The 27,588-nt window shown below is 44.3% G+C and overlaps 2 protein-coding genes and 1 long non-coding RNA gene across 7 annotated transcripts in view; all 3 read right to left on the minus strand.

Annotated features, from left to right (window-relative positions):
- The window catches only part of LOC148139782 (uncharacterized), a 519,617-nt gene that overhangs the window by 212,074 nt on the left and 279,955 nt on the right, over window positions 1–27,588 (minus strand). The window lies entirely within an intron of this gene.
- htr6 (5-hydroxytryptamine (serotonin) receptor 6) lies at window positions 591–6,924 on the minus strand. The gene is made up of 3 exons (XM_043675789.2): window positions 5,235–6,924; window positions 4,273–4,431; window positions 591–2,550 (listed from the first exon to the last, which is right to left on the minus strand). Exons 1-3 carry the CDS (start codon window positions 5,949–5,951, stop codon window positions 2,140–2,142), a joined length of 1,287 nt encoding a protein of 428 aa, XP_043531724.2. The 5' UTR covers window positions 5,952–6,924; the 3' UTR covers window positions 591–2,139.
- Window positions 16,943–27,588, minus strand: part of nbl1 (NBL1, DAN family BMP antagonist) — a 51,729-nt gene continuing 41,083 nt past the window's right edge. For all 5 annotated transcript variants that reach the window (XM_087980471.1, XM_043675781.2, XM_043675780.2 and 2 more), the window contains 3 exons: window positions 22,412–22,603; window positions 19,675–19,786; window positions 16,943–17,532 (listed from right to left, as the gene is read on the minus strand). In XM_087980471.1, the coding sequence (XP_087836597.1) occupies window positions 17,302–17,532; window positions 19,675–19,786; window positions 22,412–22,599 (531 nt within the window). In that variant the 5' untranslated portion in view covers window positions 22,600–22,603 and the 3' untranslated portion in view covers window positions 16,943–17,301. The remainder of the gene's footprint in view (window positions 17,533–19,674; window positions 19,787–22,411; window positions 22,604–27,588) is intronic.

The raw sequence follows: 27,588 nt of genomic DNA on the forward strand, positions 1-27,588 counted from the left end.
CAGATTGTGATGTACACTGTTTACAAAAGGTGGCAAATAAGTGCTTTGGCTTTTGATTTCAAAGGGAAAGCGATCAGCAATGCTCAGAGATTCTGTCAATTGCTTGTATTCATTCTGAGCTAGAGGGGAGAGTTTCAAACTATTTGCAAAGTTGGTTTGACCTTTGAAGGGCTCTTTGCACATTTATTAGAAGCAGTTTGTTTCACAGGAGTGTGGTACCTGTGGGAAGTCACAACTCAGCCATGCTTCCCACAGAGATACAAGGACTGCAGTGCTTGCAACAGTCAGGATGAAACTGAAGCAAATTCTTGCCATGATTCCCAAACAGTGCTTGCAGAAGTATTTGTGAAATTTGTAATGCATGAATGAGACAAATTCAAGTATGACCTGTTGTGCTGCTTAAATGTGAAATGTCTACACCAATTTGAACTATATAGATGGATAATTATGAATGTTTTCTGATGTGTAAGTTGACTTTTCCCCACCTATTTCTGAAACCTGAAAAATGGTCTTTGGTTCAGTCCGACTCTCATATGCAGAAGCTTGATGCAAAAAAAAATTAAATTGACAAATCCTAAGGAGCACTATTCCTTTCAAACATAAAACGTTTTCAAATATAACAGTGAATTAACCACCTCACCTCCGATAGGATATACACGGAATCCGTTCAGATGTGGCTTCAGAAAGCAGTAAATAAGATGCTCAAGGTGCTGAGGATGCTGTCACTGACAGGCCAATTGTAATGAGCCGATGATGTGCGTATCAGGGAGTCCTTTTGCAACCACAGAGTTATAAGATGACAAATGTTTAACACATTCACGTGACAGTCTCTTGTCTGATAATTTGACAGATTTTAAAGTAGCTGGGTTTAAAAAATACAAAATGAGATTCGTTATACTGAAATTGCAAAATTAATTGTAAGCTGTGAAAACACAATGGAACAGCGAAGGAAGAAATGTGAATTTACTATACTGGCCACGATTGTAGATTCGGTCGGCGTTACCTTCTCTCACTATATTCAGTATCAGAAATGACTGTGGACAGTGTTGGAAGTATACCAAGAAAGTCAGAGAAAAGGGCGTTTTCTGACCCTTTCTCAGCTTCTTCGGGATTCTGGACTTGCCCGAGCCATGGGTTGAATGGTGAATTGCTGGCTGTTAATGAAACATCAGACTGAAGCGGATAACTGGCAGTGTGTCCATTTGACATTGGTTTTATTTGGATCCGTTTGTGCTGAGCTATCAAATTTAATATATCCAAAACGAACCCAACTCAGAAATACTGGGACTTCAAGTACTAAGAAAGTGAAAGCGTTAGATGTGTTTAAGACTGCCACGAGAAACAAAACCACAAATCACCATCAGACTGTGACCCATGGTCCAATAACAATCCAGCTACTGAAGAGCGAAATCCCAGACAATAACGTGCCTTTTCTCTCTGACTTGCTGTGGCTCCGGTGCTCTGTTGCATTTCTATCCTGGTGGTTTTTGCATGAGGATACTTTTCCTTTGAAATCACGGAGATTTGAGGAGTTGGTAAATCGTGATATAATTTCTTTCCACATATGAACAGATTCACTGGGGGGCTCTCTCCAGTCCATTGGGGAGGGGGCTGTGTCTTCAGTCCATGGGGAAGGGGGGGCTGTCTATCCAGTCCATTGGAGGGGGGCTATGACTCCAGTCCATTGGAGAGGGGGCTGTCTCTCCAGTCCATTGAGGGGAGGAGAGGGGGGTTGTGTCCCCAGTCCATTGGGGCGGGGAGCAGCTTGCTGTGCATGGGAGGGGTCACTTTCTAACTCTCTGTCTGTCTCTCCAGTCCATGGGGGGAGAGGCTGTCTGTCGTCTCGAGGAGGGGGCTTCTCTCTCTCGCTCCAGTCCATGGGGAGGTGGGCGTTCGAGTCCTTTCTCCTGCTCACAGGGCGGGGGGATGGAGGAGCTAATGGGAGGCAGGTGCTGTCTCCCTGGGGTCCTGTTTCACTCAGCGGGCTGCCCTAGAGCTGTACCAGAGGTCTGAGGCGGCTCCCTTGTCTGGATTTCACTGACGGTCCGGTCTAGGGCAGGGCTGGCTAGTTCTGGATCGGGGTTGGTTGGGGGCTGGGGAGGAACGGACCCCATCACTGGGTGGTCTCTAAATGCGCCCCTAGACCATCGGTGTGTTCAGCGGGTTACCCTGGAATTCCTGGTCAGTGTGCTCCAACTCGAAGAGCTGCAGTGAATCCTCTCCGGTGGCCTCCATCTCCTTCTCCCCGGCCCCTTGCTGGTCCTTGCTGGCTGCCTGGAGGGTGTGTTCGTTCACCTGGATCACCGACTCGCCCGAACCCGTCTCTGGGGCCAGACCCAAACGGGGGCCGCTGTTGGAGTTTCTCATGGACAAGGAGACGACACTCGGCCGCCGCTCCCACCAGCGGCGGCAACAGGGCAAATACTTGGCCATGGCCCGCTTGAAATCCCGCATGAAGAGAGGGTAGATGATAGGGTTCATTGTACTGTTACAGTAACCGAGCCAGGTCAGGACATCAAAGAGAAGAGCAGGGATACACTCACACACCGCCTGGAGGCAAGACAAACACGGATCAGAGACAAAACGAAGCTCCCAGCTCCAGTCCTGACACAAAAACAGATATAGCTGAACTCCAAACGTTAACACTACTTCTGTCCCCACAGATGCTGCCAGACCTACTGAGTTTCTCCAGCCCTTTCAGTTTTTTTCATTCTGACTCCCTTAGTTTCAGTTCTTAGTTTCAATTTAGGTCCAGCCACTGTCAGGGGAACTGGGAAATTCCTGCACAATCCTAACACTGCAGCCCCGAGTCCACCTGCAAGAATGAAAATGGACAGACTTCCACCAATTACACACATAAAATCTGGCGATAGGAATGAGCTGTTCATTCATAGTCTGCCTTGTGTCTGTTGGGAGTTCAACGGTATTTTTCAAGCACAAAGACAGAAGCTTCGCCCGGAGGCCCACTGAAAATGTTCCCTAGTAGGGTGACGAAACGTTTGGAAATGAATCTCCCAGCTCAGCGAACAAACCTACATCCAAAACAAAGACAGAAATTACTGGGGAGACTCAACTCCGTTCTGAAGGAGGGTGACTGAATTTTAAAGGTTAACTCTGCTTTCTCTCCCCAGATGCTGCCAAAGCTGCCGAGTTTCTCCAGCAATTTCTGCTTTTGTTTCCAATTTCCGGCCTCCGCAATTCTTCGGGTTTTTTGTTTGGAGAGAGACTGATTTGCGAAGTTGGGGGTTGCTAGAATTTGAGGCTGTTCGAAAAATCTTTCCAGAATATTCGTGGATCTTTGCTGCAAGGAAGCTGGGACCCTGGAATCCTGTTTTGGGATTTCGGGGAGAAATTACTGTCTGCTTTCACGACTTGACATATCGTTTTGTAAAGTCTTGGGACCCGCTCCGCATCCATGACGGCTTTTGTACCGCGGTGGCAGTGTCCCTGCCTCTGAGCCAGGAGCTGCGGGTTCAAGTCCCGTTATAACAGGTTGATTTAAAATACATCTGCCGATTGTCCCTGGGCCACACCCCGTTTGGTGTCAGGGGACGCTGGCGACCAAGCAGTGATGGCTTTGTAAGTGAGAGACAGACAGATGTAGAGCAAGAGGGGGCCAAGTGTGCTCTCAACATAATAGCAGACTGAAAGTAAAACTCACAAGGTGCGAGACAGAAACACAGCGAGATTGGCATTTGCCAAACAGGGAACTGTGACAGTCAATGCCAAGGAATGGCATTATTCCCATTTGTGATGCCAGTTCTGTCTAAATGTATCCCAGTGCGTGAATGTAAAATTTACGATTGGCTTACCATCAGCCAACCCCCTTCTTATTGAGAACCCTGAATGAATTTGGCCAACTTACCTTCTCACCCCCTGGCTGGTGGTGCACTCTGGACCAGCAACCATCTTACTGCTGGGTGAGATATTCTTAAGCAACCGGTCCAGATGTGCTTGGACACACTTATGAACGTGAAATCGGACTTCTTGTCTCAGAGGTAGGGACACTACCCCTGCACCAAAAGAGACCCTAAACCAGACATTTAGTTTGCAACTAACCACATGGAAAGTAGCATTCTTCAAGATCAACCTTAGGGTCTGGGTTACTGTCGGTCTAGTTGATGTAATGCCAGAGCGTTCCCCTCTGACCAAGTCCTAGCGAAGGGTTATGGGATGGAGAGAACTGGATGCTAAGCAGATAAGGAGAGAACAACTTTGCAAGGAAGGTTCCCGTTTCGGTTACCGAGATGGAGAGGGATTCCAGCCGCTCACCTGCGTTACATTGGCCACAAAGAACGGCAGCCATGCCACAAAGAACATTCCCAGTAAGACCCCCAGGGTCAGGCTCGCCTTTAGAGCCCTCTTACTGTGTTTGGTGGTGAATTTTCTGCTGTCGCTGGTTCTGGCTGATGGATTCTGAGTTCCCCGGGGCTGGAAATGAGAACAGTGACAGAGTCTGAGCGAGAAATACTTTAGACATGGTTATTGCTGAAGGCAAATCATAGTCAGGTTTCAATACGTGAAACATTGTCTACTCTATACAAATCTCCAATCAAAGCCAGGATTAACATTTCAAATTAATTTCGGAATTTCGCAGATACAGCAAAAGAAAACAGATTTTTCAAGCACGTTTCGCACAATTAATGTGTGGGGGAATGGTCAGATCTGATTGTGGCAACAACTGGGAAACATCTGCCCAAATCCAGAGTGACCGGGACTGACATTGGCCAGAGCACTGAGGGTGACCTATGCTGAGAGAAAGCCGGTGCCGAAGCGGATCCTGATCCCGCTCCCAGTCCGCGCTGGGCGAGCTGCAGCTACCGGGATCTGTCGCTGTCCGAGGTGCTGAACCTCAAACCCAGTCTCTGCGGGCTAGCGCTACTGGGCAGACCCGAACTCCTGACGGCTGTTGTCTGAATGCCGTTACAGTTTGTGAGAACAACACTAACCCCATCTCCAACCCCCCCCCCCCCCCCCCCCACACACACCCCCACCACGAATGGCCGCTTCTGGGATCAGCTGCTGGTTGTGGAAGCAACTGGATTCCCAGGAAACCTGCTGGAAGACGGGAACTGATGGAGATCCCAAACAATCATCTCCTTCCAAGAAAGTCTGTGGCTTCCTGTCAAAGAGCTGGGAGCTCTGTCGGAAGCGATCAAACCCAACCTGGAGAGGTGCCCCACACTCTGTGGCTTATTGCCGGGACCGCGGAGTGGACAAAGAGGCGACTTTACCTGCGCTGGCTCATCAGAGGTGGTCGCCACATTAGTGGTGAGGGAAGCCACTTGCACCGCTTGCCTCTTGGCCGCCAGCAGGATCCGGCAGTAGGTGAAGGAGATGGCAACCGAAGGCAGGAAGAAGGTGAGGGACGAGGCGATGAGAGCGTAGGGCAGGCTGACCAGGAGGCGACACTGAGCCGCCCCCTCCCGCAGCTCTAGCGTGGAGTTGAGCGCCTGGGCATCAAAGTCCATCTCATGCCAACCCATCTCGATGGGCAGGAACGAAGCCAAGGCGGCCAGGGTCCAGGTGGTGAAAATGAGGACGAGGGCTCGGCAAGAGGTCATCCGTAGTTTGTATTTGAGAGGGGAGATGATGAGGAAGTATCTGTCCAGGCTGATCACACACAGGTTCAGGATGGAAGCACTACAACACATCACATCAAAGGAGTACCAGACCGAGCACAGCTCACCCTCCAGCACCCATCTCCCGTACAGTTCGTTCAACATAGCCGGAGGCATCACAACCAACCCCACCATCAAGTCAGACATGAAAAGGGAGACCAGGAAATAATTGGAAGTGTTGCGGAGAGAGCGCTGTGTGAAGATAAGGAGGATGAGGAGAGAGTTGCCCGCTGTGGTCAGGATGATGATAAGACAGAGACAGGCGGCGATCCACTGCCTGCCCTCGGGAGCCGCCTGCTCCTCCAGCCCGGGGCTCTTCCCCTCGGCCATGCGGAAAGGTGACCGGAGACTCTGAGGACCACAGCAGTAGCAGCCTGAGCAGCTGTCCTGGCCATCGGGCAAGAGGGCGAGGTAACATGCAACACTTCCAGCTGCCAAGGATGGCACATAAAGCTGCACAGCGTGTCCGCTTTCCAAAGGCAACTGCGGGCTCCGAAACCCGGAGACTGGAGAAAAGTAATGGTTGGCACACACACACACACACACACACACACACAACACAAGACGCCGGGGGTCTGAGCAGCGATGAACAGAAGCGATTCTATTTGGCTGCAATTCACAAATCCTTTGTCATTGTTTCAATTCCAATCCAACTACCTCAAGGCTTGAACTTGACATTGAGCATCTGATCTGTTAGAGAGAGAGAGAGAGAGAGCAACAGCCTTGACTGTTAGAGAGACATTCATTGGCCAAGATTGTCTTAAATAAGCAGCACCCCAAACTCGTTCACTCCGAGTCTCAGGAGAGAAAGTGGCGGTGGCAGGAATTGGCTCACAAGTACATGTATTTTTGTACAATCTTGGACTTCAGTGACACAACCATCTTCAGATATTCATTAATAATCCCCACCTAATTAAACAATCAGGAATGAAAATGAGTTTGTGACATTATCCCACTGAGACTCTGAGGGAGCGAAGTCCCAAATAATGGTCATCAAGGTCAAGAGGTGAGACCAATTCACCCTCTATCCCAGGACAACTCCACAACTAATTAATAAAAAGTCTAACACAGCAATTTAAATTAACCCAGCGGACAACGGAGTCCCGTTTTCTCTACTTGTCTGCTTCTAGGCTATTCTCTGAGAAAAAAAGATTAGCTAGTAAATGTGCAGCTGGTATATCGGACTCTGCACTTGTCCAGTCCTGAGATTGGCCTATACTGAGAGTGACCAGTCCTGAGAGTGGCCTGTACTGAGACTGACCAGTCCTGAGAGTTGCCTGTACTGACAGTGAACAGACCTGAGAGTGACCAGTCCTGAGAGTGGCCTGTACTGAGAGTGACCAGTCCTGAGAGTTGCCTGTACTGACAGTGAACAGTCCTGAGAGTGACCAGTCCTGAGAGTGGCCTGTACTGAGAGTGACCAGTCTGAGAGTTGCCTGTACTGACAGTGAACAGACCTGAGAGTGACCAGTCCTGAGAGTGGCCTGTATTGAGAGTGACCAGTCCTGAGAGTTGCCTGTACTGACAGTGAACAGTCCTGAGAGTGACCAGTCCTGAGAGTGGCCTGTACTGAGAGTGACCAGTCCTGAGAGTTGCCTGTACTGACAGTGAACAGTCCTGAGAGTGACCAGTCCTGAGAGTGGCCTGTACTGAGAGTGACCAGTCCTGAGAGTTGCCTGTACTGACAGTGAACAGACCTGAGAGTGACCAGTCCTGAGAGTGGCCTGTACTGAGAGTGACCAGTCCTGAGAGTTGCCTGTACTGACAGTGAACAGTCCTGAGAGTGACCAGTCCTGAGAGTGGCCTGTACTGAGAGTGACCAGTCTGAGAGTTGCCTGTACTGACAGTGAACAGACCTGAGAGTGACCAGTCCTGAGAGTGGCCTGTATTGAGAGTGACCAGTCCTGAGAGTTGCCTGTACTGACAGTGAACAGTCCTGAGAGTGACCAGTCCTGAGAGTGGCCTGTACTGAGAGTGACCAGTCCTGAGAGTTGCCTGTACTGACAGTGAACAGTCCTGAGAGTGACCAGTCCTGAGAGTGGCCTGTACTGAGAGTGACCAGTCCTGAGAGTTGCCTGTACTGACAGTGAACAGTCCTGAGAGTGACCAGTCCTGCGAGCGGTCGGTCCTGAGAGTGGCCTGTACTGAGACTGACTGGGGATGAGAATGATGAACCTGAAGCTAGTTTTCGACTGAACTTTCAGATAAAAAGTGCCGCAAATTCAGCAAAATGTTCACCCTCCCCGCGAGTGAACTCAGCTCCCCAATTTCATCCAGTAAGCTATCCTCTCCTGTCCTCCCTCTGGATTTGGCTGTTCGGTTTGTGAAGCACATCAGCATGCACTTGAGAGATTTAACTCTCAAGGAACGGACTCAGTGAAGAACTCTGACATGGGAGGAGAATAGGAATGAGGGGAATGTCACTCTCTGTGACACACTAGCAGAGAGAATTTATGATCCATTTAATTGGATCTCATCCTCTCCCTTTTCCCCTCTCGCTCCTTCCCTGAGGAGGGATTCATGTCAGGGGCAGTGATACCAACCTCCATCCAGTAGTTCACTGAAGACTTCATTGCCAGTGTTCAAACAGTAAGCGTCAGGAGCTTTCAACTTTAACAGAATCAGAGGATTGGTTTACTCTTCCTCCAAGTAACTCCCTCCCATAAGGGGACTGAGATAGATGTTGCCTATCAGCTGCCCCTGCCAAATTCCACTCTCCCCTTTGCCCAGAAAGCTAGGCTGCCCCCAAGGTGCCATCTTGTAATTGCAACAAACCCCTTTTTTTCTCGTTTCTCTCAGATCACAGTTCATGTATTTCCAATCTCAATTTATCCATGGGTCCCTCCACCTGCTTTCTCAAATCCAATTCCCACTAAACTAGTGATAACTTAATCTCTAACCACCATCCCTCCCCCCCCCCCCCCCCCCCCCACACACACACACACACCCATGCAAACTCCTTCTCTAAACCATTTCCTCTCCTCAAGTCCTGTCCCCTTCCCCAAACACTGGATGTTGGACAATTGTTTTCCCATACCAGGGTGAATATCTGGAATACATTGCTGGCTGCTGTGATAGGTGTTCTCTTTGTTTGTCTTCAAGAGGGATGTTTGACAACTCCAGCCTGGAGACAGGATTTACCATGGAGAAAGAATCCCTGTATAGGCAACACCTCATCCATCAGAATATGCTTCACATCCTAGCCAAACATTGACATCTATCTGACATTGTGGAAAATTGTCCAGGTATGTCCTCTCCAGAAAAAAGCAGGATAAATTGGATCTGGCTGTTTATCACCCCATTATTCTACTTTCAATCATCAATAAAATTATAGAAGGTGCTGTAGACAATGAAACAAGTGGTAATTGTACAGTGACAAACTATTTACTGAAACTCAGTTAGGTTCTGCTTTAGACCCTGTTACAGCTTGGTACAAAATGGGCTATATAGCTCAACCCCAGAGGGGAAGAATAACTATTCTTAACATCGAGGCAGCATTTGGCTGAGTTATGCATTAAGGAGCCCATCAAATTGAAATCAGTGAAATCTTCGCGTCTTAGAGTCACAACAACCACAAAGGATGATGGTTGTGGTTGTTGGAGGCCAATCATCTCGTGCCAGGACTTCAGTGACGCAACCATCTTCAGATATTCATTAATAATCCCCACCTAATTAAACAATCAGCAGTGGGGCTGTTTACTAATGGTTGTACAATGTTCAGAACTTATTCCCAACTCCTCAGCTATTGAAGCAGTCCATGCCTGCAGGCAGCTGGTCCCAGACAATAATCAGGCTTGAAGGTAAAAGCAAAGTACTGCACAAGCTGGAAAACTGAAATAAAACCAGAAAGTGGTGGAGAACCTCAACAGGTATGGCAACATCTTCTTCAGAACTATTTTACATGAATGTAAGTAGGAAAGACAAACAAGAGAGGAAAAATATAGTCCCGATAGGAAGAAATAAGTTCAGGGGGCAGGGTCAATCTGAGATTATGAGTTTGGCAGGGCAGTCCTGTTTGTGTATTCTGGAGGGAGGTAGATTTGGAGGGCAGCATGGTAGCACAATGGTTAACTCTGCCACAGTACTGCACTAGGGACCCAGGTTCAGTTCCAGCCTTGGTGACTATGTGAAGTTTGTATTTTCTCCCTGTGTCTGCATGAATTTTGCCAGCGCTCCAGTTTCCTCCCACAGTTCAAAGATGTACAGGCTAGATGAATTAGCCATGGTAATGTGGGATTATGGAGATAGGGTGAGAGATTCTAGCTGAGATGCTGTTGGGGGGTGGGGTGGGCGTTGGTCCAGATTCAATGGGCTGAATGGCCTCTATCTGCACTGTAGGGATTCTATGATTCTAGATTTTTGCAAGGTTTGTGAAGGTTTGTAGCTCAGGTTGAGGTTTAGGGTGTAGGTTTGCTCGCTGAGCTGTAGGTTTGATATCCAGACGTTTCATTACCTGGCTAGGTAACATCATCAGTGGCGACCTCCAAGTGAAGCGAATCTGTTGTCTCCTGCTTTCTATTTATATGTTTGTCCTGGATGGGGTTCCTGGGGTTTGTGGTGATGTCATTTCCTGTTCGTTTTCTGAGGGGTTGATAGATGGTATCTAGATCTATGTGTTTGTATATGGCGTTGTGGTTGGAGTGCCAGGCCTCTAGGAATTCTCTGGCATGTCTTTGCTTAGCCTGTCCCAGGATAGATGTGTTGTCTTAGTAGTCTGGCTGTCATTTCTGAAACTTCTTTGATGTATGGTAAGGTGGTTAGGGTTTTAGTAGCCAGACTACTAAGACCCCTCAGAATCCTAGTAGCACACAAACCCACCAACACTCTCAAACAAAAACTAACAAACTAAAAAGACCCAGTACAACCCATGGACAAAACCAATGTCATCTACAAAATTCCATGCAAGGACTGCCACAAACACTATGTAGGACAAACAGGAAGAAAGTTAGCCACCAGGATACACGAACACCAGCTAGCCACAAAAAGACACGACCCTCTCTCCCTTGTAGCCCTACACACGGATGAAAATAACCACCATTTTGACTGGGACAACACATCTATCCCGGGACAGGCTAAGCAAAGACATGCCAGAGAATTCCTAGAGGCCTGGCACTCCAACCACAACAGCTTCGCTTCACTTGGAGGTCGCCACTGATGATGTTACCTAGCCAGGTAATAAAACGTCTGGATATCAAACCTACAGCTCAGCGAGCAAACCTACACCCTAAATGATTCTAGATGTGAGCTGAGCAGGGTTGGAAGACTATGAGGTGGGAAGTTGTGGAGGGGAGATCTCCATAGAAGATTAAGTTAGTAGCAGTACTGGAAATCACAGCTTAATGTTCAGTGGTGAGTCATGATCCAGGAGGAGATAGGAGGAAGTGTCTGACAGTTGGCATTCAGCCTCTTCCAGGTAGAGGTTAGCATGCTAGATAATATCAGCACCATCAGATTCGACAACAAAGTCAGAGTTGGCCTGAGAGAACAGAATGCTACAGGTTCATAAGGTGACAAGTTAGAGAGCGCGAGGGAGCAGAGAAATGAAGTCAGCCAATGGTACACCAGCAGATCTTGATGAAGAGATCAAGAAAAAGTAAACGATTAGAGGGAGGGCTCCCGTTAGAGGGGAAGTATTGGAGAGGAGTGAAAGGGTCTGTGTGGCAGGAAGAGGAACCTTGCCCAAATAAATGGGCACAGGGTAAAAGGCAATGAACGTTATGCCAGAAACTTATTTAGCTAGGGACGATAAAGGGATAAAACGGAGTCCTTTGCTGAGCACAGATCATTCAGCATCAGAGATGGGAAGGTCAGAGATATAGCAAATACAACAGAAGAAGTGAGATTAGAAGACAGGACGAACTCAAAAGGAAGAGGAGGGGAGCATGGATTCAGAGGGGTGTCAGTAGCTATGAATTTATGGAGATTGAGTTTCTTAATACTTGAAAGAAAAAGAAGTTTGATTTTAAAGCATTAAGTAAGACGAGAAACACAATGGAGTTGGGAACTGGACCAGCTTTCAGATAAGGTGAGGTGCTGATGGACAGAAAGGTTCAGACTGCACATGTGGAGACACATAATGCTGAGTGTGAATCCCACAATGTGCAGAAGCAGCTATCTGAGGAATATGGTATGTCTCAGAGATAATGTAATCTTGTGGTGTGTTTGAAACATGAAGGATGGAACTTTAGTTGGAATCCATGCAGAGTAAGGCAGAGCTAGATACAGTCACTGAAGGAGGTGTGACTGTGAAAGCTGCAGCAATTCTGAAGAAGTCATATTAGACTCAAAATGTTGACTCTAATTCCATCTCAGCAGAAACTACCAGACCTGCAGACTTTCTCCAGCATTGTCTGTGCTGATTTTGAGCTAATAAGTGATAAGAAAGATTTCCACCACACAATTGGCAGACAGTAAACGAGAGTTTAGCCATCTTTTCCCAGATATTCAATTGCATTACCATCACTGAGTCTAGAGTTTGGGAATGCAGCCAGTGATTTCTCAAAACCTGTCCACTATCTACAACCACAAGTCAGGAAAGTGATGTAGCACTCTTCACCAAATCCCTCTACAGCTTCTATGTTGTCTGACTGGTTGTCCGATATCCAATAGGAGATAGGCTGAAATTTTCTCAACTGAAAATTAGAAAGTCAGAGGCCATTAACTTTGGCTCCCACAACAAACTGCTTCTTTGGTACCAAATTTTCCCCCTGCCTTGCCACTGTTTTGTCTTAAGCAGACTGCTATCAATTTTGGCATCCAGTTTGGACCGTGAACTGAGCTTCTCACTTTATATCCTGATCAACCCAAGTGCTAGTTAATTCCACTTTGGTGGAAGGTATTGATTGACTGGAAGCTAACTAGATCAACATAGAGTCATAGAGTCATAGGGATGTACAGCATGGAAACAGACCCTTCAGTCCAAGCCATCCATGCCGACCAGATACCTCAACCCCATCTAGTCCCACCTGCCAGCACCCGGCCCATATCCCTCCAAACCCTTCCTATTCATATACTCATCCAAATACCTCTTAAATGTTGCAATTGTACCAGCCTCCACCACATCCTCTGGCAGCTCATTCCATACACGTACCACCCTCTGTGTGAAAACGTTGCCCCTTAGGTCCCTTTTATATCTTTCCCCTCTCATCCTAAACCTATGCCCTCTCGTTCTGGACTCCCCGACCCCAGGGAAAAGACTTTGCCTATTTATCCTATCCATGCCCCTCGTAATTTTGTAAACCTCTATAAGGTCACCCCTCAGCCTCCAACGCTCCAGGGAAAACAGCCCCAGCCTGTACAGCCTCTCCCTGTAGTTCAGATCCTCCAACCCTGGCAACATCCTTGTAAATCTTTTCTGAACCCTTTCAAGTTTCACAATATCTTTCCGATAGGAAGGAGACCAGAATTACACGCAATATTCCAACAGTGGCCTAACCAATGTCCTGTACAGCTGCATCATGACCTCCCAACTCCTGTACTCAGTACTCTGACCAATAAAGCATACCAAACGCCTTCTTCACTATCCTATCTACCTGTGACTCCACTTTCAAGGAGCTATGAACCTGCACTCCAAGGTCTCTTTGTTCAGCAACACTCCCTAGGACCTCACCATTAAGTGTATAAGTCCTGCTAACTTTTGCTTTCCCAAAATGCAGCATCTCGCATTTATTTGAATTAAACTCCATCTGCCACTTCTCAGCCCATTGGCCCATCTGGTCCAGATCCTGTTGTAATCTGAGGTGACCCTCTGTGCTGTCCACTACACCTCCAATTTTGGTGTCATCTGCAAACTTACTAACTGTACCTCTTATGCTCGCATCCAAATCATTTATGTAAATGACAAAAAGTAGAGGGCCTAGCACCAATCCTTGTGGCACTCCACTGGTCACAAGCCTCCAGTCTGAAAAACAACCCTCCACCACCACCCTCAGTCTTCTACCTTTGAGCCAGTTCTGTATCCAAATGGCTGGTTCACCATGTATTCCATGAGATCTAACCTTGCTAATCAGTCTCCCATGGGGAACCTTGTTGAACGCCTTACTGAAGTCCATATAGATCACAACAGGAATGGAATGGATAGGTAAACAGAACTTGGTGCAAGTTAAGATACAGGCCAAAGAGCTTTGGATAAGTCCAAGTTTACAGAGGTCAGAGGGCAGCTAGGGGAGTTATGAAATAGTTTAGTTCCCAGCCATAGTTCAGAAGGCACAGCTTGTGGCATTAATGTAGTCACCAAGCCCTGTGGAATCATCAATAATTTCTCCAATTGTACCCAGTGTAAAAACACCAATTGATATACCTGTTGATGAGGATGTGAATAAAGATCCCACATTCAAAGTTTGTGAGAAGGTTTGTAGCTCGGGTGCTCGTTGTTGTGGTTCTGTTCGCTGAGCTGGGAATTTGTGTTGCAGACGTTTCGTCCCCTGTCTAGGTGACATCCTCAGTGTTTGGGACCCTCCTGTGAAGCTTCCTCCAGCATTTATAGTGGTTTGAATCTGCCGCTTCTGGTTGTCAGTTCCAGCTGTCTGCTGCAGTGGTCGGTATATTGGGTCCAGGTCATCACAGAAGCGCTTCACAGGAGGCTCCCAAGCACTGAGGATGTCACCTAGACAGGGGACGAAACGTCTGCAACACAAATTCCCAGCTCGATGAACAGAACCACAACAAAGATCCCACATACTTGAAATCATGAGAATATCCATTACTGATGGGCTGTAATTGAATGGTTATCCTCTTGTATTTTTTTGTTTAATTACATTGAAGCTGCACAGAGTTGTCAAAGACAACATTACTTGTCAAAGAATACTGAGCAACTGTTCCTTCCACGATAGCCATTATGAATGAGTGTAGTCAGAAAGTTTGTAAATAGGACATTGCTCTAAAAACAATCTGGCCTTCTGATACCTTATCAGCTTGTTATTTTTTATATTCAAGGCTGGCAGAGAACATTATCCGGCTATTGGTGCCTAGACATTAATTTTATTAATTCACAAGATGTGAGTTTCACTGGTGGAACCAGTATTTATTGCCCATCCTTAATTGCCTTTGAGAAAGTGATAGAGAGCTTCCTTCTTGAACTGCTGGGGTGGAGGCTTACTCACAGTGTTGTCAGGGAAGGCATTCAAAGTTATTGACTCAGTGTCAGTGAAAGAACAGCGATATATTTCCAAGTCAGGATGGTGAGTCACTTAGAGACATCTTGCAGTTGGTGGTGTTCCTATGTTTTTGATACCCCTGTCCTTCTGGATGGAAGTGGTTGCAGATTTGGAAGGTGAATTACTGCAGTGCATTTCTGTAGATTGTACACACTACTGCCACCGTGCATCAGTGATAAAAATAATGAATAAAAGGTGAAGATGGGTGCCAATCAAGTGGGCTGCTTGAACTGAGAAACATCAAGCTTCCTGAGTGTTGTTGGAACTGCATTCACCAAGGCAAGTGGGGGTATTCTGTCAAGTGCCTGACTTGAATTTTGTAGATGGTAGACAGAATTTGGGAAGTCAGAAGATGGGTTACTCACTGCAGAATCCCTAGCCTCTGACTTACTCTTGTTGCCACAGTATTTAAACAATTGGTCCAGTTTAGTTTTCTAGGTAATGGTTAACCCTAGAATATTGATATAATGGTGGAGTCTAACTCCATATTTCACCCACTGTCCGTTTTGCATTCATTCTGTGTGGATGTCCCAATTGGTTATCGTTTTCTTCGATAACCAAGTTACAATGTAAGACTCCCATCATTGCACTGGTTGAGATTGGTTAAATCGTACTTGTATTTTAGGAGCTGAGATTTTAATCTAGTCAGGAATGCAGATAAACTGGTGGCAGTGTCCATATGGGAGGTATGGCACAAAGACTTGACTGCAACTAACATGGCTCATCAGCATGGTGTTGACGAATATGGCCAGAAGGTTAGCTCATAAACTCAGGTAAACTGCTGCCAACAACAAAGAACAACACACACACACAAATGAAATTCTGAGTGAATTTCTGAGGTAGAAGGAATATAAGATTTCCCTATGGGACCTGCACAAATGCTTCTCTGTCTGACCTTGGTTCTATTTTCTGATCGTTGCTTTTGCTTAGCTTGATCATTTTTATCAGTTTCTCACATTTTGTTAAGTAGAAAATGGAATTTGTGACAACTGAAGCTTGTAATTAAACTGCCTCCACAAATCTAGAGAGAACACTGTATAAACATTTTACTTGATTAACTACTGATCCCTTTTTCAGAGCAGAGGTTAAAATGACACACAACGTCAATGGATCTGTATATTCAAAATAGCACTCAGCTAGGTTGGGGAAAGGAATTGGCAGTTTCCATGTTTCATTTAACTGCAAGGGAGAGAAATCTGACCTGTATTACCTCAAGTTTAGTTCTGTAGAATTATACAGGGCACCATATATGATCAATTTGAATGATTACAGAATTAATTAAAAGAAGAATACATAATATCATAAAACCAAATTTGAACATTTACCCTGTTTCCTGGTTACTCCTCCCCATTTCCTCCTTCCCTCTTCCATTTTCATCTTGTTGAAGGTAGTTACATGAGTATTGGTCACTCTCTTATATTTCATCGGGATAGGCACTCCTCCCAGGAACTGAACAGTGTATGTCAGCAGGCTTTCTGATCATGGGAGCATCACAACTGGGACAATTCTACTTTTACCTGTCATTCATACATGCAGTTTCCAACAGGAGACATTGAATACTGCTCAGAAATGGAAACCTTAATCACCTTTTTCTCCTTTCCCTGATTCAGATGCCATGGGCTCCCCACATCCGCCCAAACTAGGATCAGCGCAGCCACCACAAAATCATGACAAAGGCTGGAATATTTTAAATCTTCCCATACCACATATAAACTTTGCCCAACAAATCAGAAGTTCAGTGTCTCAGTCTGTTCCAAACTCAAATCACATTTTCGGTGCTCTTTACATATCAAAAATACACATTCATTATGCATATTATCTTGACAGTATTTGCATTTTCTTCTGAAATGATGAGTGGGTGTAGTGTTTTAATTTGTCTCTTTGCTTTTCTGTCCACGTCTGCCTTTTTGATCTACTTATGTTTCTGTCTGTGCATGTGTGGGTGTGTCTGCCAGTCTCCTTACCTCTCCATTTAAATGTGCCTTTTTCTTTCTCCGTGTTTTGCGCCACATTGCGCGCGCGCGTTTGTGTGGTGTGTGCGTGTGCATGTGAGTGCGCGCGCCTCTGTCTCTCTCTCTCTTTTTCAGTGTTGTCTCTTTTCTCTCCTACATTGCAATATCTTTAATGACCTGCAAATTAACTGAAAGGAGGATTTTGAAAAAAACGTTTGAAGATTTATAAACTGTAATTTTATATACAAACAGTTATAAGTATGAAATAGCTACACACAGGGATTTCTGCGGTACAAAAAACAGACTTGTTAATAACAGATATCGTGAATCGAACACTGATCACCAAATTCTAATTATACTTTGCTGGATCTTGATGAGCTATATATTAGTATTTGATTGGGGTTCCTGCTTAATTTCTATAACAAATGGCATATTTTAAAGACTTTCCCGTTAAATAAGTCTGCGAGGATTTTATTTTAGAAAATGTTATATTTTGATTTTTCTCTCTAAAGCTCAACAAATAAAACAAACATTTTATCCCACAATCTGCTTTTTTTCCCCTTGTGTTCAAGTCTACTCTTCCTCAGTGCCAGTTTTGAGAGCAACTTGCTCGTCATGGTGAACAATCTGAGGGGATCCAACTGTATCCATGGGAGAAGCTTCTTCCTCATTTAGAATTGCATTAAAAATTTGGGAATCTTGATGGTGTTCCTTTCCACATGCCTGGCAACTGCAGTGTACAATTTTCTCCACTAGTTTGTCCACTCTGGGCATTTCCTCATTGCCTGGACACTCCAACATGACCTGGAACACAAACCGTGAATATGTTTTAGGATTTTCTTCCTCAATTGCTATTTGGGAACCATGTTGAACAGCAGGAGAGGAGAAAGAGCAAATAAAGGAAATGGTTCAGCATGCAATGACTCAGTACTCTCAACCTTGGTTTTAAAAGGCTGTAGATTGCAGGAGAGTGGGAGGATTTCCACAGTTTTAAGTCCTGGGAAAGACTGATTTCCGGTAGCGTAATGATTCTTTATTTCAGGATAATGAAATTGCAGGAAAGAGAATGAGGGTCTTGAGTGATTAAAACATATTTTTTGTGGGACGTGGACACACCACCTATGCCGAAATTTATTGTCCATTTCTGCGCTTGAGAAGGTGATAGTGAGGTGCCTTCTTGAACCACTGCAGTTCTTGTGGTATTGTTAGGAAGAGACTTCCAGGATTTTGACCCATCAACTGTGAACGGTCGGCGATATACTTCAAAGCCAAGAGAGTGGGTAGTTTGGAAGCAAAAATGTAAATGGTACTGTGTCCATTTATCTATTATCTTTGTGTTGCTAGCTGGTAGGGGTCGTGGGTTTACATAAGAACTAGGAGCAGGAGTAGGCAGTCCAGCACTTTGAGCCTACTCCCGCCACACTGACTGACTTTTTTGTCGACTCAGATCCACTTACCCACACTCTCACTGTATCCCTTAATTCCTTTATTTTTCAAAACAATATCTACCTTAGCTTTAAAAATGTTTACTAAAGTAGTGTCAACTACTTCCCTGGGCAAGGAATTCCACAGATCAACAACATTCTGGGGTTGGAACATAGAGTCATAGAGATGTACAGCATGGAAACAGACCCTTCGGTCCAACCCGTCCATGCCGACCAGGTATCCCAACCCAATCTAGTCCCACCTGCCAGCACCCAGCCCATATCCCTCCAAATCCTTCCTATTCATATACCCATCCAGATGCCTCTGATGTTGCAATTGTACCAGCCTCCACCACATACCCACTACTGCAGCCTTTCTCTTGGACAGACTTAAAACAACAATTAACTTATTTGATTCTGTGCTGTGAACTTCGCCCAACAGTTCCTCCAAGATTAGTTGTGAATTTCACTGTTTGTTAATTTTCCCAGATGCACTCTGATGTCCAGCAATACATGAATTCAAACAGCAAAGGCAGTAACTGTGCAGGTTCTCTCTCTCTCTCTCCTGCTTCCTCACCATGTGCTTCCTTTGTCTGCATGCTGTCAAAAAAACCGTGATGTGCTGCTGCAGTGCAGCCTGCAGATGGTACGCAGCCGCTGGGGGGGTGGCACACAGCGCAGCCGCTGGGGGGGGTGGCACACAGCGCAGCCGCTGGGGGGGGTGGCACACAGCGCAGCCGCTGGGGGGGGTGGCACACAGCGCAGCCGCTGGGGGGGGTGGCACACAGCGCAGCCGCTGGGGGGGGTGGCACACAGTGCAGCCGCTGGGGGGGTGGCACACAGTGCAGCCGCTGGGGGGGTGGCACACAGTGCAGCCGCTGGGGGGGTGGAGGATGCAAATATTTAAAGTGGTGGATGAGATGACAATCAAGTTGCTGGGTCAAAATCCATTAATCCCCTCCTGAATGGCATTGTAGGTCAACCCACATCAAATGGATTGCAGTGATTCTAGAAGGCAGCTCAATATTACCACCTTCTCAAGAACAAATAGAGACAGGCAATAAATGCTGGACCAGCCAGTGATGCTCACATCCCTCGAATGAATAAAGAAAATCAAGAGGATTGCTTTGTCTTGGGTGATGTGGGCATCTTGAGAGTTATTCGAACCACACTCGAGTGGAGATCATTTTGGCAAGCTACTGATTTGTTCACTGTAGATGGTAGGCAGATTTTTGGAAATCAGAAGTTACTCACCATTGAATTCCCAGTCAGTGTATTGATATGGCTGATCCAATACAGCCTTGGATTGGGGTTGGGTACTTGGAGGAACAACAAGGGATAATAAGATGGGCAAGGACCAAAGTGATAGACAGAATGGGGAGACATAGGAAAGCATCTAATGCAGAAAATCTAACTGAAATTACTTTGTGATCGAGAGAAGAGACTAACAGGAAGGATGAATTGCATGTAATTAGACCAGGAGGCCGTATGAAATCAGATGGGTAGTCAAACAGTTACTTACAATTTCCCACATAGACTGTGCTGGCATGCAGGAGTCACAGTGAACAAGGGATTCAGTGGATTGCGGAAAAGTATTGGGTACGCTGTAGCTGAAACACTGGCCAAGGCATGCTCTGCGGGAGACAATGAAACAGAGCAGATTATTATATCACTGAAACTGTTCATATAAAGCAGATGTTTATTTTTTTTTGGCTGAAATAAAACTAGATCTAAAATGCTATCATCAGAGATTACCATTCAATTAAGCCTGGCATAAAGTTGATCACATTTTATTTGTTTCAACCCAACTGAACAACATTGGAAAGCTAATGAAAAATGTTATTTATAATATTTACTGAGTGAATGAGTCACTCACAGATGCTCAAAAAATGAATATAGACCACCAAATATCAGAATCCCACAGACAAATAAGAGCCACAAGTCTTGAAAAGAGCTCTGAGGCCCCTAAATTTGGTGTGATGTTCTAATTATGGTTCTTACACATTATAGTTCTGGGAAGACAGCAATTCACCATTGCATCACTGGGTACTGAAGTGCTCATTCACGCATGAAATAAGCCGGGAGAACAGAAAAATGGCCAGTGCTTGCTATGTGCCAGCCTGATGGAGGACAGATGTACCACATCCATCACCAGAGAAGCCATTGGAGATTCAGCTGCTATGTTAAACTTCCAAACAGCTCAGTAATCAACAACAGTGTTTAAATATTTTCCAGCCACTCACCCTTGCTGCCATCTGGCTGGGTAGTATCAAGTCACTGCAGGAACAGATGAGATCTTTTCATGGCAGATTGTGTTATTTTGTTGCAAACTGACTTGAGCAACAGTTTTAGGAACAATGTCAAACTCAACACCATCTTTCATCTATTTCCAAGTCTCCACTTATTGGAAGTTGAGATTAATCTCTGGATAATATACAGCCTTCAATCCTGACAGCAAACCAGTTCAAAGAATTTAATTTTCTATGTCGCTTTACAAAGACATATTTAAATAACAGTTTATAGGAACAACAGAAAGCTATTAAGCCCAACAAGCTTATCCCTTTTGTACTACCATCTTCTGTTTATATCCCTATATCTCTCCTCTGTAGAAAATTCTTTTTTTGGTGGCACAGTGGTTAGCACTGCTACCTCACAGCACCAGGGACCTGGGTTCGATTCCAGCCTTAGGTCACTGTCTGTGTGAAGTTTGCTCATTCTCCCCATGTCTGCATGGGTTTCCTCCCGTGGTCCAATAATGCACAGGTTAGGTGGACTTGCTATGCTAAAAAGAAGATTGCCCCGTAGTGTGCAGGGATATGCAGGTTAGGTGGGTTAGCCATGGTCAAGCCATGTTAGCCTGAAATTGCCAAATTCACAAAATCATACCATGATCAAACATTCACCATGCCCGGGATGTTCAAGTACAGCTGTAATTTACCTGGCAATGTGGAAACTTATTTAGATATGACCAGTCTTCTAAACGCAGAACAAATCGTATCTGGCCAATTACAGCTCCATCAATATAATCTTGATCATCAGCATTGTAATGAAAGGTATCACTGACAGGTATCAAGTGGCACTGATTGACTCTTCCTTTACTGATATTCAGTTTAGGTTTGGTCAGCTCCTGACGTCATTACAGTCAAACATGGACAAAAAGGCTGAACTCCAGAGGTGAGGTGAGAGTGACTACCACTGTCATCAGGGCAGCATTTATTTAACTGAGTGTAGCATTCAACAGCCCTAGCATAGCAGAAGTCAAAACAAATCGGGGGAGACCGCCCATTGGGCAGAGGTATAGCTAGCACAAAGGAAGATGGTGTGGTTGCTGAAAGTCAATCATTTCAGTCCCAGGACATCTCTGCAGGAGTGCCTCAGGAAAGTGTCCTAGGCCCAACCATCTTCAGCTCCTTCATCAATGACATTCTTTCCATCATAAAAAGTGAAAAGTGGGAATATGTACAGATGATTACACAATGTTCAGCACCACTCCTGACTCCTTGGGGACTGAAGCAGCCTATACCAATAGGCAGCTGATAAGTGGCTGGTAACACTTGTGCTACATAAGTACCAAGCATTGACCATCTCCAAACAATAACAATATAACCATCGCTACTTGTGGTTCAATGGCATTGTTATCACTGAATCTTCCAGAATCAACATCCTGAAGGTTACCAATGACCAGACACTTAATTAGACCAGTCAAATAAATACTGTTGCGACAAAGCATGTCAGAGGATAGGAGTCCTGCAATATTTGGCTCACTTCCAGATTTCTAGATGCCATCTAGAAGCACAAAGATAGCACATGCATTGGAATACCACTAGCTGCAAGTTGTCCTCCGAGGCAGACACCATCCTAACTTGGAACTATATCACCTTCACAGTTGTCCTGTCAAAATTCTGGAGTTTCATTCCTAATAGAATGGTAGGTAGAGCCACACCAAGTGGACTGCAAAAGTTCAAGAAGGTAGTTCACCACCACCTTCTCAAGAGAAATTAGGGATTGGTAATAAATTCCAGCACTGCGAATGGTGTTCACAATAACAACTGTTGTAGGATCAGATGGATGAGCAACTGGAGAAAAAGATTGATAGGGGAGGAAATGAGACAATTGTGGAGTATGATATTTTCTAGACATTGAGGATTATCCAGATGACTTCAATTGTCTTTGCAAGTCCACTATATTCTGATATTTCCATTTAACTTTAATACAAAAAAGGCCTGGAAAGCTACTTTAGCACTTGTTTTTATACCTACCTGTTCTGGATGGACTTCGACTCACATCCAGTGTGGCCAACTATCTGAGTGATGTTCTTTGCTTCACACCAGGCACTTTTATCAGGAAACAGTGCCAGTTTATTGATGGGAGGAGGTGCTGCAAAAACTAGAGTTGGAAGCAGAATGCCCAAAATGGACCAACACATCATCATCAACGGCTCCACCATAGTCCTAGAGAGAAAAAATGTCAATTGACAATGAGTTAACAACATCTCAATGCACAGATGCACCCACATAAAACAGGGGACTGGATAATGAGACATATGAAGCCTTCCCTAACAGTTTCATCCATGGGTTATGCCTTTTTTCTCTCTCTCTTTCCCTCTCTCTCTCTTCCCACTTCTTTTCTCCTTACTCAGTGGTTAGCACTGCTGCCACACAGCTCCAGTGTCCCAGGTTCGATTCCAGCCTCGGGCAACTGTCTGTGTGGATTCTGCACATTCTCCCCGTGTCTGCGTGGGTTTCCTTCAGGTACTCCAGTTTCCTCCCACAGTCCAAAGATGTGCAGGTCAGGTGAATTGGCCATGCTACATTGCCCATAGTGTTAGGTGCATTAGTCAGAGGGAAATGGGTCTGGGTGGGTTACTCTTCGGAGAGTCAGTGTGGACTGTTTCCACACTGTAGGGAATCTAATCTAATCTAATCTAAATCTACGAATTAGCCCTGATTTCTTCCATTTAGTTTTCAATGTCAGGGGCACAGCCATGAATAAACAGATTGTACATTCAGCAAGAATGAATTTCAGAGCGCAAACTTCAAGTAATTTCAGAAGCAGAGAGGCCAAAGTATTTGGTGTGATGAGGTACTTTCCCCAATATCACAAACTTCTGGACTAAGGGACGTGGGCTTGACCTGTTTTAGTGCATTTTCTGATTTGCAACAAACTCTTTACAATGAATATAGAAGTTGCTGATATCCCTCTAAATCAGCACATTACAGATGCCTGATTCAGTTGGAATTATGTTACTCGCATGACTCTTGAGTATAGAATATCGAATAGACCATTCATGCTGATGGAAACAAACCAGCAAAATCAGTCATGTAAAGACAATTGGAATGGGTTAAACATCTTCTGGACCTATAAATTTGGCAGATCCATTCTGGCTTTTGGGATTTAAAAAGAGTCACTGTGGAACACATCAGCCTCCCACCATCCAAGGGATATACTGCAGCAGCATTAGCATTTAAATTACACAGTAATAAAGCAGTAATCTCTTTTTTTCTCACTCTAATCCATTAAGAAAATGACTTTGATTTAAGCATTATTGGATAATTCCTCCTTAGTTTTCAAAGTTGTCAAAAACTCATTTAAAAATTATAATTTCTGATAATCCTTACTGAATTTTTACAAAGGGAAGGGAGGCATGGGGTAATGGAGGACTTTCCAAATCTGGCTAAGGCAGTTTTTTGACTGCTAGTTCTTCAATGTTCAATGGGTTTCATTATCACAAAATAAAGTGTTGTAAGAGGTTCTAATTTGCATGTTGTAAGAGGTTCTAATTTGCATGTTGTAATAGCACACCCTCATTAAGTTAGTTCCTAAGGCTGTTAGCTCACCATTCTACCCTATTCTCATTTTTGTACCTGGGTCTTTACAAGATAAATACAAATCAAAAAGGCATCAGCCCACCTCATCACTACATTCTCTGCCTCCTTTAAATTAATCCAGGCTTTTCTCTGAATGAGGAATGTTGATTATTATGATTATTGATGTTATTATCTGTCTATAATTTTCCAGTTTGAAACTGTTCATGTCTTGAGATTCCCTTCTTTTAGCATATAACCCAAGCATTTAGGGGTCCATATTTAGGAGTATTTAAATTAATTGTTAACTGAAAACTAGCTTCCCAGGGATTACATTCCCCTGAACATCAGCATGCTGGGAATGTAAAATTAGACATAATCAAAGACTCTATCCTTAATGGTGCTTCCTATGCACTAAATCAACTCAACTTTAACTCGTGGAGTGTCGTTGAAAACATTCCAGTAAACATTCATGTGTGATTTATGAAATGGTTGCATTTATGTGAAGTCAGACAAGATTGTTGTCTGCAATCTAAGCCAGAGGCGATATGGAATCAGGTTTAATTGGCAGGTCAATAGGGTTAATCCCCAAGCACAAAGAGCTGGGAGAGGGTCATAGGTCAAAACTTTGGCCTCCTGTCAGGCCAAGAAAGAAAACATTGGTTCTTCAAAGGTGTGAGTCAAACATAAGATATAGAGTGAGAGTTCTTTGCTTAAGGTACAGCAAGTTTCAGGAAATTACTAGTCTTAAAATTAGGGACAACATTGCATTTATCACTATTTTCTGTCGTACAGTACATTGCATAAAAGTTAAAATTCAGTGTAAAAATTTCTCCTGTTCCTATCTGTACACAAATTTTGATTTGTAACAAAACCCATCCTCCAAAAGTGATTCAGCCCCTATCAGATGTTAGCTCCAAACTTTGTTTGTGAGAAACACATGTATGCGAGGTTACAATAATTACAGAATATGGGATTTTGTTATTACCATCTCACAGATCATGCTCTTAAAAGGCTAGCCTTCAGCCAGTAAAGGTAAATTTTCAATGATAAAGAGTGTAAAGTCCACTTACTGATTGGAATTGATGCTGAACTTTGGTGAACAAATAACATTTAAACTGTCCACTGTCCAATTCTCATCATTTAGTTTGAATTAGGGCACTGACTCTCATCTGTATCCTTCTGTGCACCCTCCTACTCCCTTTAAATGGGCTGGCAGGTTAGTGAATTTCCAGAATGCTACACCATCCAATCTGTGCACTTTTGGTGTCAATGTTTCCAGATAATAGAATAGATTATAGGATTTCCATCACTTGTCTTTAATTAGACAAGCACAATTTATCAGAGTCTTCGCAAGCTTGCAAATGCTGATAGGGTGAATTTTGAAACCCCACCCCACTCACAATACAACCAAAACATGGTATAATTGGTAGCAGCCTTACACTAACCAGCTGTGTCTCTTGCTGGTCAAGCCCTGCACTCAGCAGATTATAAACAGCTGAACATGCAACAGAAAGAACAGCATATGGATGTGGAACATGACAGATCATGAATCACTGTTCATTTCTCTCTAGTGGTCCCATAGTTGAATCTGTTCAACATAACCAGTTAAGTAGCACTTTTTGTTAATCACTCTTCAACAAGAGAGGTAATGTTGACACCCTCAGAACCAAAACTAGACTTCAAATTATTTTCTTACGAAATATCCACAAAGCCTACATCTTTTTTCTGAAACTGTATTTCGCCAACAGTTGCACTTTGGATAGATATTTGCAGTGGCAAAGATTTAAAACAGTCAGTGTTAGCAATTATTATTCCATTGAAACCGACAGCAATTTTGTGAGTCTGCATATGCCCAGAATAACATGGAACTCTAGAAATTGCTGTCATGAGTCTACACATCTCCAAACGTGCACTGTTGAAGATCCCCCAAACTACAATCAACAGGAAATCACAAAGAACTTATACAAAACCTCTACTCTTATACTTATAGCCTCAACGTAAAAATCCTTAAAATAAATGTGTTTAATAGCATGTTTAACAGCTTTTAACTAAGTTTACTATTATTGCTAAACATTCTACTGGTCCTGAAAAGCTAACTTACATTTATGGAATGTCAATTTTTTTTCCCTTTCGATACAAAAAGTCCATATATTATAGAATGATGCTTTTTAAAGATTGTTTATGATATTTCATAATTTCTCTTTATCCAACCATAATTATTTATTGATTTGCCATCTATGAGAATGCTTCAATGTGATTGATTGCCTACCCTGCATGCTTAAATCCTGCTGACACTGAGGTTGACATGGCACCAGATTAAAGCAGCTGTCAGGAAAGAAGCAAATTGATGCCACAGAGGGACCTGGGTCCTTTTGGGCAGCTTTCTTCAAGATCAGTGGTGTGTGCTGTTGCTTTACTGCTGATGGCAAAATTCAATCCATTAAAGAAGATGGAAGGCAGTAGCGAACTGAGAAAAGTAGGTAAGTGTTTAGCAACAAAGTGGGGAAGAGACAACATGAAGAACCCATATAGAAGACCTAGTGGTTCCATTTGTGTTCAATGGTCAGGCAGCTCTTGAAAAGATGGAGGAACAAGGAAATACAATCAACTGAAACATCTTTATATCAAGAAGTAAGGATTATCTGTAGGGAAAGAGAGACCATAACCATCATCATGGCTAGAGAGAGGAAATCTGCCATCCTTATCCGGGCTTGGTAACATGTCACTCCAACCTCATAGAAATGTGGTTGATTCTTGAATGTCCGCTGAAATGGCCAAGCAAATCATTTAGCTCGGGGCAACAACAGCTGGGCAACAAATGGTCTTGCCAGCAATGATGATTTATCAGCCCCATCCTAAAGATTCTGCACTGAAACAATTCTATGCAATTCTTGAAAAATTAAAAAAAAACACAAATGAAGTATTGGAAAATGTTTATATTCCAAGATTAATGTACTACTGTAACTTCTAGTTATTCAAGTAGTGGGCCAGTTGATTTTTAAACTGTGTTAACTTTATATCATTGGAATCTAGTTCAATCAAGCTGATTAAATGCAGTTGTATGCATTGCAAACTGCAGCCAGACTGCTTCTTCAAGAGCTGCAGTGACCAGGGTCCTTTTCTAATCTTATTTTGTCACTGTGGGAAGGTGCCAATTGTCCGGAGTGAGGAAGCATCACTTTTGGATTTCAACACTAGAGACAACATCACCATCGGATGCACTCAATGACTGACTGAACATTGCCGCGGGTCTCACATAATATGGCAAGCATTGTCATGAGTCTCACATAACACAGAGTGAGCATCCCCATGGCTCTCACATAACATACAGTGAGCATCGCCATGGGTGTCACATAACATACAGTGAGCATCGCCATGGGTGTCACACAACAGATTGAGCATTGCCATGGGACTCACATAACACAGAGTGTGCATTGCCATTGGTGTCACATAACAGAGTGTGCATCACCATGTTTCTCACATAATATACAGTGAGCATTGCCATGAGTCTCACATAACACAGTGAGCATCCACATTGGACTCACATAACATAGTGAATGTTGCTATGGGTCTCACATAACACATAGTGAGCATCACCACAGGTCTCACATAACAGACAGTGAGCATTG

The sequence above is a fragment of the Chiloscyllium plagiosum genome, unplaced genomic scaffold (genome assembly GCF_037043375.1).
Source record: "Chiloscyllium plagiosum isolate Xiang-an unplaced genomic scaffold, Cpla_swu_hap1 HiC_scaffold_37, whole genome shotgun sequence".
In the NCBI taxonomy this organism is placed as follows: domain Eukaryota; kingdom Metazoa; phylum Chordata; class Chondrichthyes; order Orectolobiformes; family Hemiscylliidae; genus Chiloscyllium; species Chiloscyllium plagiosum.